The sequence below is a fragment of the Nerophis ophidion genome, linkage group LG20 (genome assembly GCF_033978795.1).
Source record: "Nerophis ophidion isolate RoL-2023_Sa linkage group LG20, RoL_Noph_v1.0, whole genome shotgun sequence".
NCBI lineage: Eukaryota > Metazoa > Chordata > Actinopteri > Syngnathiformes > Syngnathidae > Nerophis > Nerophis ophidion.
Genome location: NC_084630.1, coordinates 4,168,448 through 4,180,931, shown reverse-complemented (window position 1 = coordinate 4,180,931; position 12,484 = coordinate 4,168,448). Strand labels below are relative to the sequence as shown.

Sequence of the window (12,484 nt, the reverse complement as noted above, 5' to 3'; positions counted from 1 at the left end):
TTCCGCATGTTGCCTTTAGGGTCGCAGAGGCGCTGGTGCCTGTCTCAGCTGCAATCCTGTGGAAGGCGGCGTACACCCTGGACAAGTCGCCATCTCATCATAGTGGATATACATATACATATATATATATATATATGTATATATGTATGTATATATATATATATATATACATACATATATATATATACACATATATTTATATATGTATACAGTATATATACATATATATACATATATACACATATATATATATATATATATATATATATATATATACATACATATACATATACACATATATTTATATATATATACAGTAAATATACATACATATATATATACATATATGTATATATATATATACAGTACATATACATATATATATATATATACATATATATATGTATATATATATACATATATATATATGTATATATATATATACATGTATATATATATATATATACACATATACATATATACATATATATATATATACATGTATATATATATGTATATATACATATATATATACATACATATATACATATATATACACATATATACATATATATATACACATATATACATATATACATATATATATATACATACATATATATATATATATATATACAAACACCGTTTCCATAAAAGTTGGGAAATTGTGTTAGATGTAAATATAAACGGAATACAATGATTTGCAAATCCCTTTCAACCCATATTCAATTAAATGCATTACAAAGACAACATATTTGATGTTCAAACTCAAACTTTTTTTTTTTTTGCAAATAATAATTAACTTTGAATTTCATGGCTGCAACACGTGCCAAAGTAGTTGGGAAAGGGCATGTTCACCACTGTGTTACATCACATTTTCTTTTAACAACACTCAATAAACGTTTGGGAACTGAGGAAACTAATTGTTGAAGCTTTGAAAGTAGAATTCTTTACCATTCTTGCTTGATGTACAGCTTAAGTTGTCGTATTTTACGTTTCATAATGCACCACACATTTTCGATGGGAGACATGTCTGGACTGCAGGCGGGCCAGGAAAGTACCCGCACTCTTTTACTACGAAGACACGCTGTTGTAACATGTGGCTTGGCATTGTTTTGCTGAAATAAGCAGGGGCGTCCATGATAATGTTGCTTGGATGACAACATATGTTGATCCAAAACCTGTATGGACCATTCAGCATTAATGGTGCCTTCTCAGATGTGTAAGTTACCCATGCCTTGGGCACTAATACACCCCCATACCATCACAGATGCTGGCTTTTGAACTTTGCACCTATAACAATCCGGATGGTTATTTTCCTCTTTGTTCCGGAGAACACCACGTCCACAATTTCCATATATAATTTGAAATGTGGACTCGTCAGACCACAGAACACTTTTCCACTTTGCATCAGTCCATCTTAGATGAGCTCGGGCCAAGCGAAGCCCGCGGCGTTCCTCGGTGTTGTTGATAAATGGCATTCGCTTTGCATAGTAGAGTTTTAACTTGCATTTACAGATGTAGCAACCAACTGTAGTAACTGACAGTGGTTTTCTGAAGTATTCCTGAGCCCATGTGGTGATATCTTTTACACACTGATGTCGGTTTTTGATGCAGTACTACCTGAAGGATCAAAGAGGTCCGTAATATCATCGCTTACGTGCAGTGATTTCTCCAGATTCTCTGAACCTTTTGATAATTTTACGGACCGTAGATGGTAAAATCCCTTAATTCTTTGCAAAAAAAATGTTTATCAGTTTTAACATCAAATATGTTGTCTTTGTAGCATATTCAACAGAATTGGGGTTGAAAAAGATTTGCTAATCATTATATCCCGTTTATATTTGCATCTAACACAATTTCCCAATTCATATGGAAACGAGGTTTGAATGTATATATATATATTCATATATATATATATGTGTATATATATATATATATATATATATATATATATACATATATATATATATATATATATATATATATATATATATACATATAGCCTATTATTTGCGCACTATTTATAAGTTATGTACCAAAAACACGACCAACGAAAAAATACTCTGATCAATAAAAACAGTGCTTCAGAAACCGTCTTTAAACAAGAAGCACTGCATTTTCTGATTTGAAACACTAATTTTAAAGCTTTTACATTAACATTGTAACACACACTAATCTGGTTCAGAAAATATGACGACCTTATATGAAACACACCTAGGTCTTTCCTGGTTCAAACAATATGAGGACATGACGACTGCTCACATGTAGAATTTATGTTGTTGACTTGTAACATCTCCTGTTTTGCTGAACATGAGTTCTAAACTTCCTACTGACTAACATGGATGTACCCTTACGAAAAAGTTGTCATATAAACTGATCTGTGAGAGATTAAAGTTAATAAATGTCTTTCAAAATATAGGTTGGGTCAAATTTAGAGCAGATATAGTAAAAATAGACATGTAATAACCTGTTGGAGGGATGAAGTCGGTTTATGGCTCACATCTGAATCTGGAGAATGTTGAGATAGAACCTCAACAGTTGGTTTCTGCAACAAAACACACAAATATAATGTCAGAACTAATTAATTATAACATTATCGGCACTTTTTGTTGATAAAAATCTGTGCATACAATGCCAGATAAATAGTAAAGATTATTACAGAGTTTCAGCTGTTAGACCATTCATTAAGAATGTAACACACACTAAAATCTGGTTTAGAAAATATGAGGACCTGAATTGAGACACTCATTTTAAAGCTTTGACATTAACATTGTAACACACACTAATCTGGTTCAGAAAATATGACGACCTTATATGAAACACACCTAGGTCTTTCCTGGTTCAAACAATATGAGGACATGACGAGTGCTCACATGTAGAGTTTATGTTGTTGACTTGTAACATCTCCTGTTTTGCTAAACATGAGTTCCAAACTCCCTACTGACTAACATGGATGTACCCTTAAGAAAATGTTGTCATATAAACTGATCTGTGAGAGATTAAAATTAATAAATGTCTTTCAAAATATAGGTTGGGTCAAATTTAGAGCAGATACAGTAAAAATAGACATGTAATAACCTGTTGGAGGGATGAAGTCGTTTTATGGCTCACATCTGAATCTGGAGAATGTTGAGATAGAACCTCAACAGTTGGTTTCTGCAACAAAACACAAAAATATAATGTCATAACTAATTAATTATAACATTATCAGCACTTTTTGTTGATAAAAATTTGAGCATACAAGGCCAGATAAAGAGTAAAGGTTATTACAGAGTTTCAGCTCTTAGACAATTCATTAAGAATGTAACACACACAAAAATCTGGTTCAGAAAATATGAGGACCTGAATTGAGACACTCATTTTAAAGCTTTGACATTAGCATTGTAACACACACTAATCTGGTTCAGAAAATATGAGGACCTTATATGAAACACACCTAAGTCTTTCTTGCTTCAAACAATATGAGGACATGACGAGTGCTCACATGTAGAATTTATGTTGTTGACTTGTAACATCTCCCTGTTTTGCTGAACATGAGTTCTAAACTTCCTACTGACTAACATGGATGTACCCTTACGAAAAAGTTGTCATATAAACTGATCTGTGACAGATTAAAGTTAATAAATGTCTTTCAAAATATAGGTTGGGTCAAATTTAGAGCAGATATAGTAAAAATAGACATGTAATAACCTGTTGGAGGGATGAAGTCGGTTTATGGCTCACATCTGAATCTGGAGAATGTTGAGATAGAACCTCAACAGTTGGTTTCTGCAACAAAAAACAAAAATATAATGTCAGAACTAATTAATTATAACATTACCAGCACTTTTTTTCCCTCCGGGTACTCCGGCTTCATCTTACCTCCAAAGACATGCACCTGGGGATAGGTTGATTGGCAACACTAACTTGGCCCTAGTGTGTGAATGTGAGTGTAAATGTTGTCTATTTGTGTTGGCCCTGTAATGAGGTGGCGACTTGTCCAGGGTGTACTCCGCCTTCCGCCCAAATGCAGCTGAGATAGGCTCCAGCACACCCCGCCACCCCAAAAAAGGGGCAGGTAGTAGAAAATGGATGGATGGATGGATAGTAAAATAGTCAAGTAATAACCTGTTGGAGGGATGAAGTCGGTTTATCGCTCACATGAATCTGGAGAATGTTGAGATAGAACATCAACAGTTGCTGTCTGCAACAAAACACATAAAAATAATGTTAGAACTTATTAATTATAACATTATCAGCACTTTTTGTTGTTAACATTATGAGCATATAATGCCAGATAAATAGTAAAGATAATTATAGAAGGTTTCTATCTCTTGTCCCGCTCATGTCTTGAGATGAACTTCCCTCGGTACTCAACCACAAAAGAACCTTTTTAAATTGATGCAGGAGCAAATACACCATATCCTGATAAAACAGTTTATCAATTAACAATGTTTGGAATATCTGTTTTAAAAAGGAATAATAATAGTCGTTACTTGACTAAAAATTCAATTACAAACCGAATTACTCTTTCATGAATGTAAATAATTATTATATTAAGTACAAACCCTGTTTCCATATGAGTTGGGAAATTGTGTTAGATGTAAATATAAACAGAATACAATGATTTGCAAATAATTTTCAACCCATATTCATTTGAATATGCTACAAAGACAACATATTTGATGTTCAAACTGATAAACATTTTTTTTGTGCAAATAATCATTAACTTTAGAATTTGATGCCAGCTAACATGCGACAAAGAAGTTCGGAAAGTTGGCAATAAATACTGATAAAGTTAAGAAATGGTCATCAAACACTTATTTGGGACATCCCACAGGTGTGAAGGCTAATTGGGAACAGGTGGGTGCCATGATTGGGTATAAAAACAGCTTCCCAAAAAAAGCTCAGTCTTTCACAGGAAAGGATGGGGCGAGGTACACCCCTTTGTCCACAACTGCGTGAGCAAATAGTCAAACAGTTTAAGAACAACGTTTCTCAAAGTTCAATTGCAAGAAATTTAGGGATTTCAACATCTACGGTCCATAATATCATCAAAAGGTTCAGAGAATCTGGAGAAATCACTCCACGTAAGCGGCATGTCCGGAAACTAACATTGAATAACCGTGACCTTCGATCCCTCAGACGGCACTGTATCAAAAACCGACATCAATCTCTAAAGGATATCACCACATGGGTTCAGGAACACTTCAGAAAACTACTGTCACTAAATACAGTTTGTTGCTATATCTGTAAGTGCAAGTTAAAGCTCTACTATGCAAAGCGAAAGCCAATTAACATCCAGAAACGCCGCCGGCTTCTCTGGGCCCGAGATCATCTAAGATGGACTGATGCAAAGTGGAAAGGTGTTCTGTGGTCTGACGAGTCCACATTTCAAATTGTTTTTGGAAATATTCGACATAGTTTCATCCGGACCAAAGGGGAAGCGAACCATCCAGACTGTTATCGACGCAAAGTTGAAAAGCCAGCATCTGTAATGGTATGGGGGTGCATTAGATTAGATTAGATTAGATAGTACTTCATTTATTCCGTCAGGAGAGTTCCTTCAGGAAAATTACAATTTTCAGCACAATCCCATTCAAGATCAGACAAACATTACAGGGAGACAGAACAGGATCGCTGACGGGTCTGCCGGCTTCCAGCGCCCCTTACAAAAAAGATGACATACAGGTAAACGGGGGGAGGGGGGGGAGAAAAGAATAAAAGATTAAAATAAAATAAAATAAAAATCGGCCCGAGGCATGGGTAACTTACTCATCTGTAAATTACCCATCTGTTTGGAACAACATATGCTGCCATGTAAGCGCCGACTTTTTCATGGATACCCCTGCTTATTTCAGCAAGACAATGCCAAGCCACATTCAGCTTCATAAAAAAAGAGTGCAGGTACTTTCCTGGCCGGCCTGCAGTACTATCGAAAATGTGTGGCGCATTATGAAGCGTAAAATATGACAGCGGAGACCCCGGCCTATTGAACGACTGAAGCTCTACATAAAACAAGAATGGGAAATAATTCCACTTTCAAAGCTTCAACAATTAGTTTCCTCAGTTCCCAAACGTTTATTGAGTGTTGTTAAAAGAAAAGGTGACGTAACACAGTGGTGAACATGCCCTTTCCCAACTACTTTGGCACGTGTTGCAGCCATGAAATTCTAAGTTAATTATTATTTGCAAAAAAAAATCAAGTTTATGAGTTTGAAAATCAAATATGTTGTCTTTGTAGTGGATTCAACTGAATATGGGTTGAAAAGGTTTTGCTAATCATTGTATTCCGTTTATCTTTACATCGAACACAATTTCCCAATTCATATGGAAACGGGGTTTGTAATTAATGTGTCACTTGAAAAAAAATTGTTTTAAATATCTAGCATATGCAGTTGAGAGACATTTCATGAGAGCAGAGTGTGTGTGTGCCTTTAAAAATGTGTGCCTTTTGCCAAGTGGGATGTCAGCGCTCAGACATAGCAGAATAGTTCCGCTGTGTTTGTTAGCTTTGCAGAGCCAGTTAAGATAGTTCTGTTGAATGTTTTTTTTGCGTGCGGATGAGGCCTCTTTTTATTTGATATCGTGTTCGTAATTACTTCTGGGGGTTGCTTTCATTAGTAAAAAGATATTACCTGCACTAAACCTTTTGTGCTTCTGATGCTTACTTGTTGACATACAATCACATCAAAAGTAGCATGCCACATTACATCAAACGCATCGTAACAGCGTTGTAGCGTAAATAAAAGTTATTAGATTACTCGTTACCGGTAAAAGTAACAGCATTAGTAACATCGTTTTCATATACCGCTGTTATACCATCCATCCATCCATCCATCATCTTCCGCTTTTCCGAGGTGGGGTCGCGGTGGCAGCAGCCTAAGCAGGGAAACCCAGACTTTCCTCTCCCCAGCCACTTCGTCTAGATCTTCCCGGGGGATCCCGAGGTGTTCCCAGGCCAGCCGGGAGACATAGTCTTCCCAACGTGTCCTGGGTCTTCCCCGTGGCCTCCTACCGGTTGGACGTGCCCTAAACACCTCCCTAGGGAGGCGTCCGGGTGGCATCCTGACCAGATGCCCGAACCACCTCATCTGGCTCCTCTCCATGTGGAGGAGCAGCGGCTTTACTTTGAGTTCCTCCCGGATGGCAGAGCTTCTCACCCTATCTCTAAGGGAGAGACCTGGAAACTCATTTGGGCCGCTTGTACCCGTGATCTTATCCTTTCGGTCATGACCCAAAGCTCATGACCATAGGTGAGGATGGGAACGTAGATCGACCGGTAAATTGAGAGCTTTGCCTTCCGGCTCAGCTCCTTCTTCACCACAACGGATCGGTACAACGTCCGCATTACTGAAGACGCCGCACCGATCCGCCTGTCGATCTCACGATCCACTCTTCCCTCACTCGTGAACAAGACTCCGAGGGGCCATAGAGGTCGGGTGCATTGTGAACTGGGCGGCAGCCGAAGGCAGGGCACTTGGCGGTCCGATCCTCGGCTACAGAAGCTAGCTCTTGGGACGTGGAACGCTGTTATTCCAAACACTTCTAATTAAAGCCATATAATACAACCTCTATTAGACTGTAAGGAAATGATCCAAATGAGATGTTGATCCAGTTACCATTGATATGATACATAACAAGACATACCTTTCCAATCATTGATCCACTGGGCCTTAAAACAAGACTTGTCACATCCAGATCAAATAAACTCGGTGGCTTAAGCCTCAGGATTATGTCTCGCTCTTCTTTTGGACACGATGTCTATATCATGTGTTGATGCGCCTAACAAATCCACACATAAAAATGAAAAAAGTCAGTGACACAGAAATAAAACAAAGAACTAAACCCTTCAAAAACTGTTAAATTTAGGCACAATGCAGACATGAAGCTTCTCAAACAAAGTACTAATGTAACAATATCAGTAACATGTCAACTCCACAGTGCTTATCAGCTTGAAATATTTGTATTTGAGAAAAAGTATAAACAATTTGAAGAACTCTAGTCTGTCTTGTTTAAAATTAAGAAAAGGTTTACTAGCATAGTGATCAAGGGTGATGGGTCAAATGCAGAGAATAATTTCACCACACCTAGTGTGTGTGTGACAATCACTGCTACTTGTCATCTTCCGTGCAACTTAAAAAAAAAAAAAATTAAATGCCTTGGCCTTGGCCCAGAACTGAAATGCTGTATTTAACCTCATAAAATCAAATCTGGTTGCAATTAATAACAAAAAACATGTAACTGTTGTTTATAATGAACTATTTTCGTATGTTAAAAAACATTGGTCTATTTAATTACGTTAAACTCCATTTCATGCTCACCTGATTCAACCATGCTGTCGAAGACTGTCAAAGATTGTTTGTGACCAAGATAGATGTCCCCCTCTGGTGCTGCAGGTCCCGGAAGTGCTGTTCACTTAGCGCTCTGTTGTGCTCAAAATCGTGTGTGAAGTTTTGTATTTCGATTATAAATGGTCCTTTTGGAAAACCCGTTTTATATATATTCAATATTAAGTGTGATACGTGAGCTGTATAACTTCCAAGATGAAAATAGTTAACTAGTGATTTAGCCATCTGTTAGGAGCAGACATCATCCACCGGCCAATCAGGCGGCGCCTAACTGAAAATTGGACCAATCAGACGCCGAGACTCTTCAGAGTGGGCGGAAGTAACCATTTTGAACACCATGTGAAGTGAATACCTCCAAAAACAATCCCCAATTGAATCCAAAATTTGTCCAAAAGATAAAAATACCAAAATCATGTGCTATTGTAACCATTTGAAAATATTAAATACTGTATGTAGTTTGAATTTCATTTGAATTATTACCTTTGTCTCAATCAAGGTTGAGGGTTGTTTTTTTTGTTTTTTTTTTGGAGGGGGTGGAGGGGGGGGGGGGGGCATTTATGCAAAAACCTACATTTCAGGCACATTTAAATTAATTATTGTGCGGCATTGTATTTTAGTCAACATAATAGCAAAAAGCCCAATACAGTAAAAAACTGAATCAAACCAATTAAATCATCACCATAATCCCTTTATTACTAATTGTCTAGCCCAAATCCTCTCCAGATAAACCAAATGAATAGATAAAACTAACATAAAAAAGGTTGGGATCATCAGATCAGTTGAAAATGTGTTATTTGATTTAGAATTCAAAAGTATGTTTATTGCTGTAATGATTAGAGGTTTTTCAAAATGTTGGAGTGTGTGAGTTTCTGACCCACATGACATATGAGGACATATGACATACGAGGACAAGTGTGTGTGTGTGTGTGTGTGTGTGTGTGTGTGTGTGTGTGTGTGCGTGTGTGTGTGTGTGTGTGTGTGTGTCATAATAGCAAAGATGGCCACTAGGGGCAAAATCGAAGGTGACCAAAAAAATTAAACACACTTTCACACACTTTTTCTGAAAATTTGACAAATGAAGACTTTAGAGATTTTTGGTCTGGGAACATGCTGGGAGGGTCTAGAACACGATAGCATTGCGGGAAATATGGGGACATGGAAAATGTCCCCATATTTCAACAGGTCCTCATATGTAAGGTGAAATTTCATAAAAATGTCCCCATATGTCACTTTGACAAACGCACACACACACACACACACACACACACACACGCACACACACACACACACACACACACACACACACACACACACACACACACACACACACACACACACACACACACACACACACACACACACACACACACACACACACACACACAAGTTAAAATAGACATCAGGCAGCAGGTGGAACATATGTTATACCTCGTTAACATTTTTAGTGCTGGTTTTAAGAGACTAATCTGCTTGTAATGTATTGCAACATTAAAAAGGTCACTGCATGTGTGAGCTAAATGCGTGAAATGAAGCGTGTAATGTCTGCTGCAACATGGACTGATTGAATACTGCAGCTAAAAAAACAGTGCTTACATTTTGGACTCCAGGGCCAAAGGTTGAAGTCCAAACCAAATTGATTTGAGGGCCACAGTTCCAGAAAGCTAAGGATCTGAGGGCCAGACTTTACCCTTTAATATTAGTCTTAGTTTGTCAATTCTGGGGAACGAGCGTCCACTACGATTTTGGTCTAATTTGTCAGCTATAATTCGCTGCTTTTAAAGACCTTCTGCAAAAATGCTGGTCAAAGATTATATCTATGAAAAGTACTCTTGTGTTTTTATGAATGTTTTTTGAACTAAGCTTGCAGGCCACCGATTAAATAGCCCAAATGATAAAAAAAAGAGAAATTGGAACATTGATGAACACTATTTTTTAGTGGCGAGCCGTGCATTTCCCACCTAGGCTTTGACCTCTCAAAATACCATCATTTATGTCCCCGCATGACCATTGCTGGAGAAATACTATACAGGAACACATTTACGCACTACTGGGCATCGATCACCTCAACAATGTACAAAACGGGTTATTTTGTGGCGCATTTATGTGACCAAGGGCAACGGCTGTTTATGACCCCTCTTCCCTTAGAAACAGCTGTTGCCATGTAATCAGGGAAAGTCCAAATAAAAGAGGAGGCGTGCAATCCTTTCGTATATACATATGTATACATATAAATATACATGCGTATACATACATATATACGTACATATATATAAATACATATATTTGTATACATACATACATTTGTATACATACATATTTACATTTGTATACATACATACATATATATATTTGTATACATACATATATATACATTTGTATACATACATACATATATATATATTTGTATGCATACATACATATATATATATACATATTTACATTTGTATACATACATACATATATATATATTTGTATACATACGTACATTTGTATACATACATATTTACATTTGTATACATACATACATACATATATATATTTGTATACATACATTTGTATACATACATATATACATTTGTATACATACATACATACATATATATATTTGTATACATACATACATTTGTATACATACATATATACATTTATATACATACATATATATACATTTGTATACATATATATATTTGTATACATACATATATATACATTTGTATACATACATATATATACATTTGTGTACATACATATATACATTTGTGTACATACATATATATACATTTGTATACATATATATATTTGTATACATACATATATATATTTGTATACATACATACATTTGTATACATACATTTTTACATTTGTATACATACATACATATATATATTTGTATACATACGTACATTTGTATATATACATATTTACATTTGTATACATACATACATATATATATTTGTATACATACATACATTTGTATACATACATATATACATTTGTACACATGCATACATATATATATTTGTATACATACATACATTTGTATACATACATATATACATGTGTATACATACATTTAAAAATCAATAAACCCGCAGCAGCATTTAAAACATATCTTATGTGGTACTGTCAAAATTAAAATAAAAAAAACACATTTTCAACGTAAAAAAAGAAAAAATTAAATATTTGAAATCACAATATGTAACACCTATTCGACGCCGTATAAGCCAGTGGTGGCCCTGGTTGTCAGGTTCAAACACCGATGACATCTATTTAAACAGACAAGAAGCAAGGCATTCAACAGACATGATTCAATTTAGCTCAAAGAGGCGAGCATCGTACCGCACTCTGATTGCACGCCTCCTCTTTTATTTGGCCTTTTCCCTGATTACATGGCAACAGCTGTTTCTAAGGGGAGAGGGGTCGAAAACAGCCGTTGCCCTCGGTCACAAAACAGTTCAAAGAAAAGATGCTTGGAGCTTGCGCCGGGTCCTGCTTCCTCTCCGCTTTGTAGGTCTCGAGGCAAGACAAGATTTTCCTGTAGATTACAATAGATCAAAGAAACGGACACCTTCAATGTCGCTTCCCATCGTACACAGTGGAGTTTTACAAGCCTTTTGCCTGGTAAGATCAGAGCCAGCTTTTGTCTCTTCGCCGGGAACTCATGGAAACACAAAAGTTTTGTGATAACTTAGATACAATTATTCTGACACCCGTAGTCGAGTGGAAGTGGCGGGCGTTTCTCAATTCATCGCCAGAACTGAGCGAGCTTCCGGGTTTGACCGACATTGTCTAACAAGAGGTAGTTTCTCTTTAAAGAATATATATTTGCAAGGCCATTTTCAAGAAGGATATTCCAACCACAAGTTGCAATTCCAATTTACTAAAGCAGGAAGTGTTTCGCCCTAGCTAGCGGCGAATTCACCAATACTCACTTTTTTAACGCACAAAGAAAGAGAACAAAACGTTGATTAGGTGGCAGATATATATTTGCAAGGCCAATTTCAAGAAGGATATCTGCCACCTAATCAACGTTTTGTTCTCCTTCTTTGTGCGTTAAAAAAGTGAGTATTGGTGAATTCGCCGCTAGCTAGGGCGAAACACTTCCTGCTTTAGTAAATTAAAATTGCAACTTGTGTTTGGATACTCACTTT

General features: G+C 36.3%; 1 protein-coding gene across 1 annotated transcript in view; it reads right to left on the bottom strand.

The window, feature by feature from the left end:
- Positions 1 to 12,484, bottom strand: part of prkcaa (protein kinase C, alpha, a) — a 522,844-nt gene that overhangs the window by 1,496 nt on the left and 508,864 nt on the right. The window contains exons 19-22 of the mRNA XM_061880341.1: positions 4,111 to 4,186; positions 3,694 to 3,771; positions 3,082 to 3,159; positions 2,471 to 2,548 (exon numbers count right to left, since the gene is read on the bottom strand). Of these exons, the coding sequence (XP_061736325.1) occupies positions 2,471 to 2,548; positions 3,082 to 3,159; positions 3,694 to 3,771; positions 4,111 to 4,186 (310 nt within the window). The remainder of the gene's footprint in view (positions 1 to 2,470; positions 2,549 to 3,081; positions 3,160 to 3,693; positions 3,772 to 4,110; positions 4,187 to 12,484) is intronic.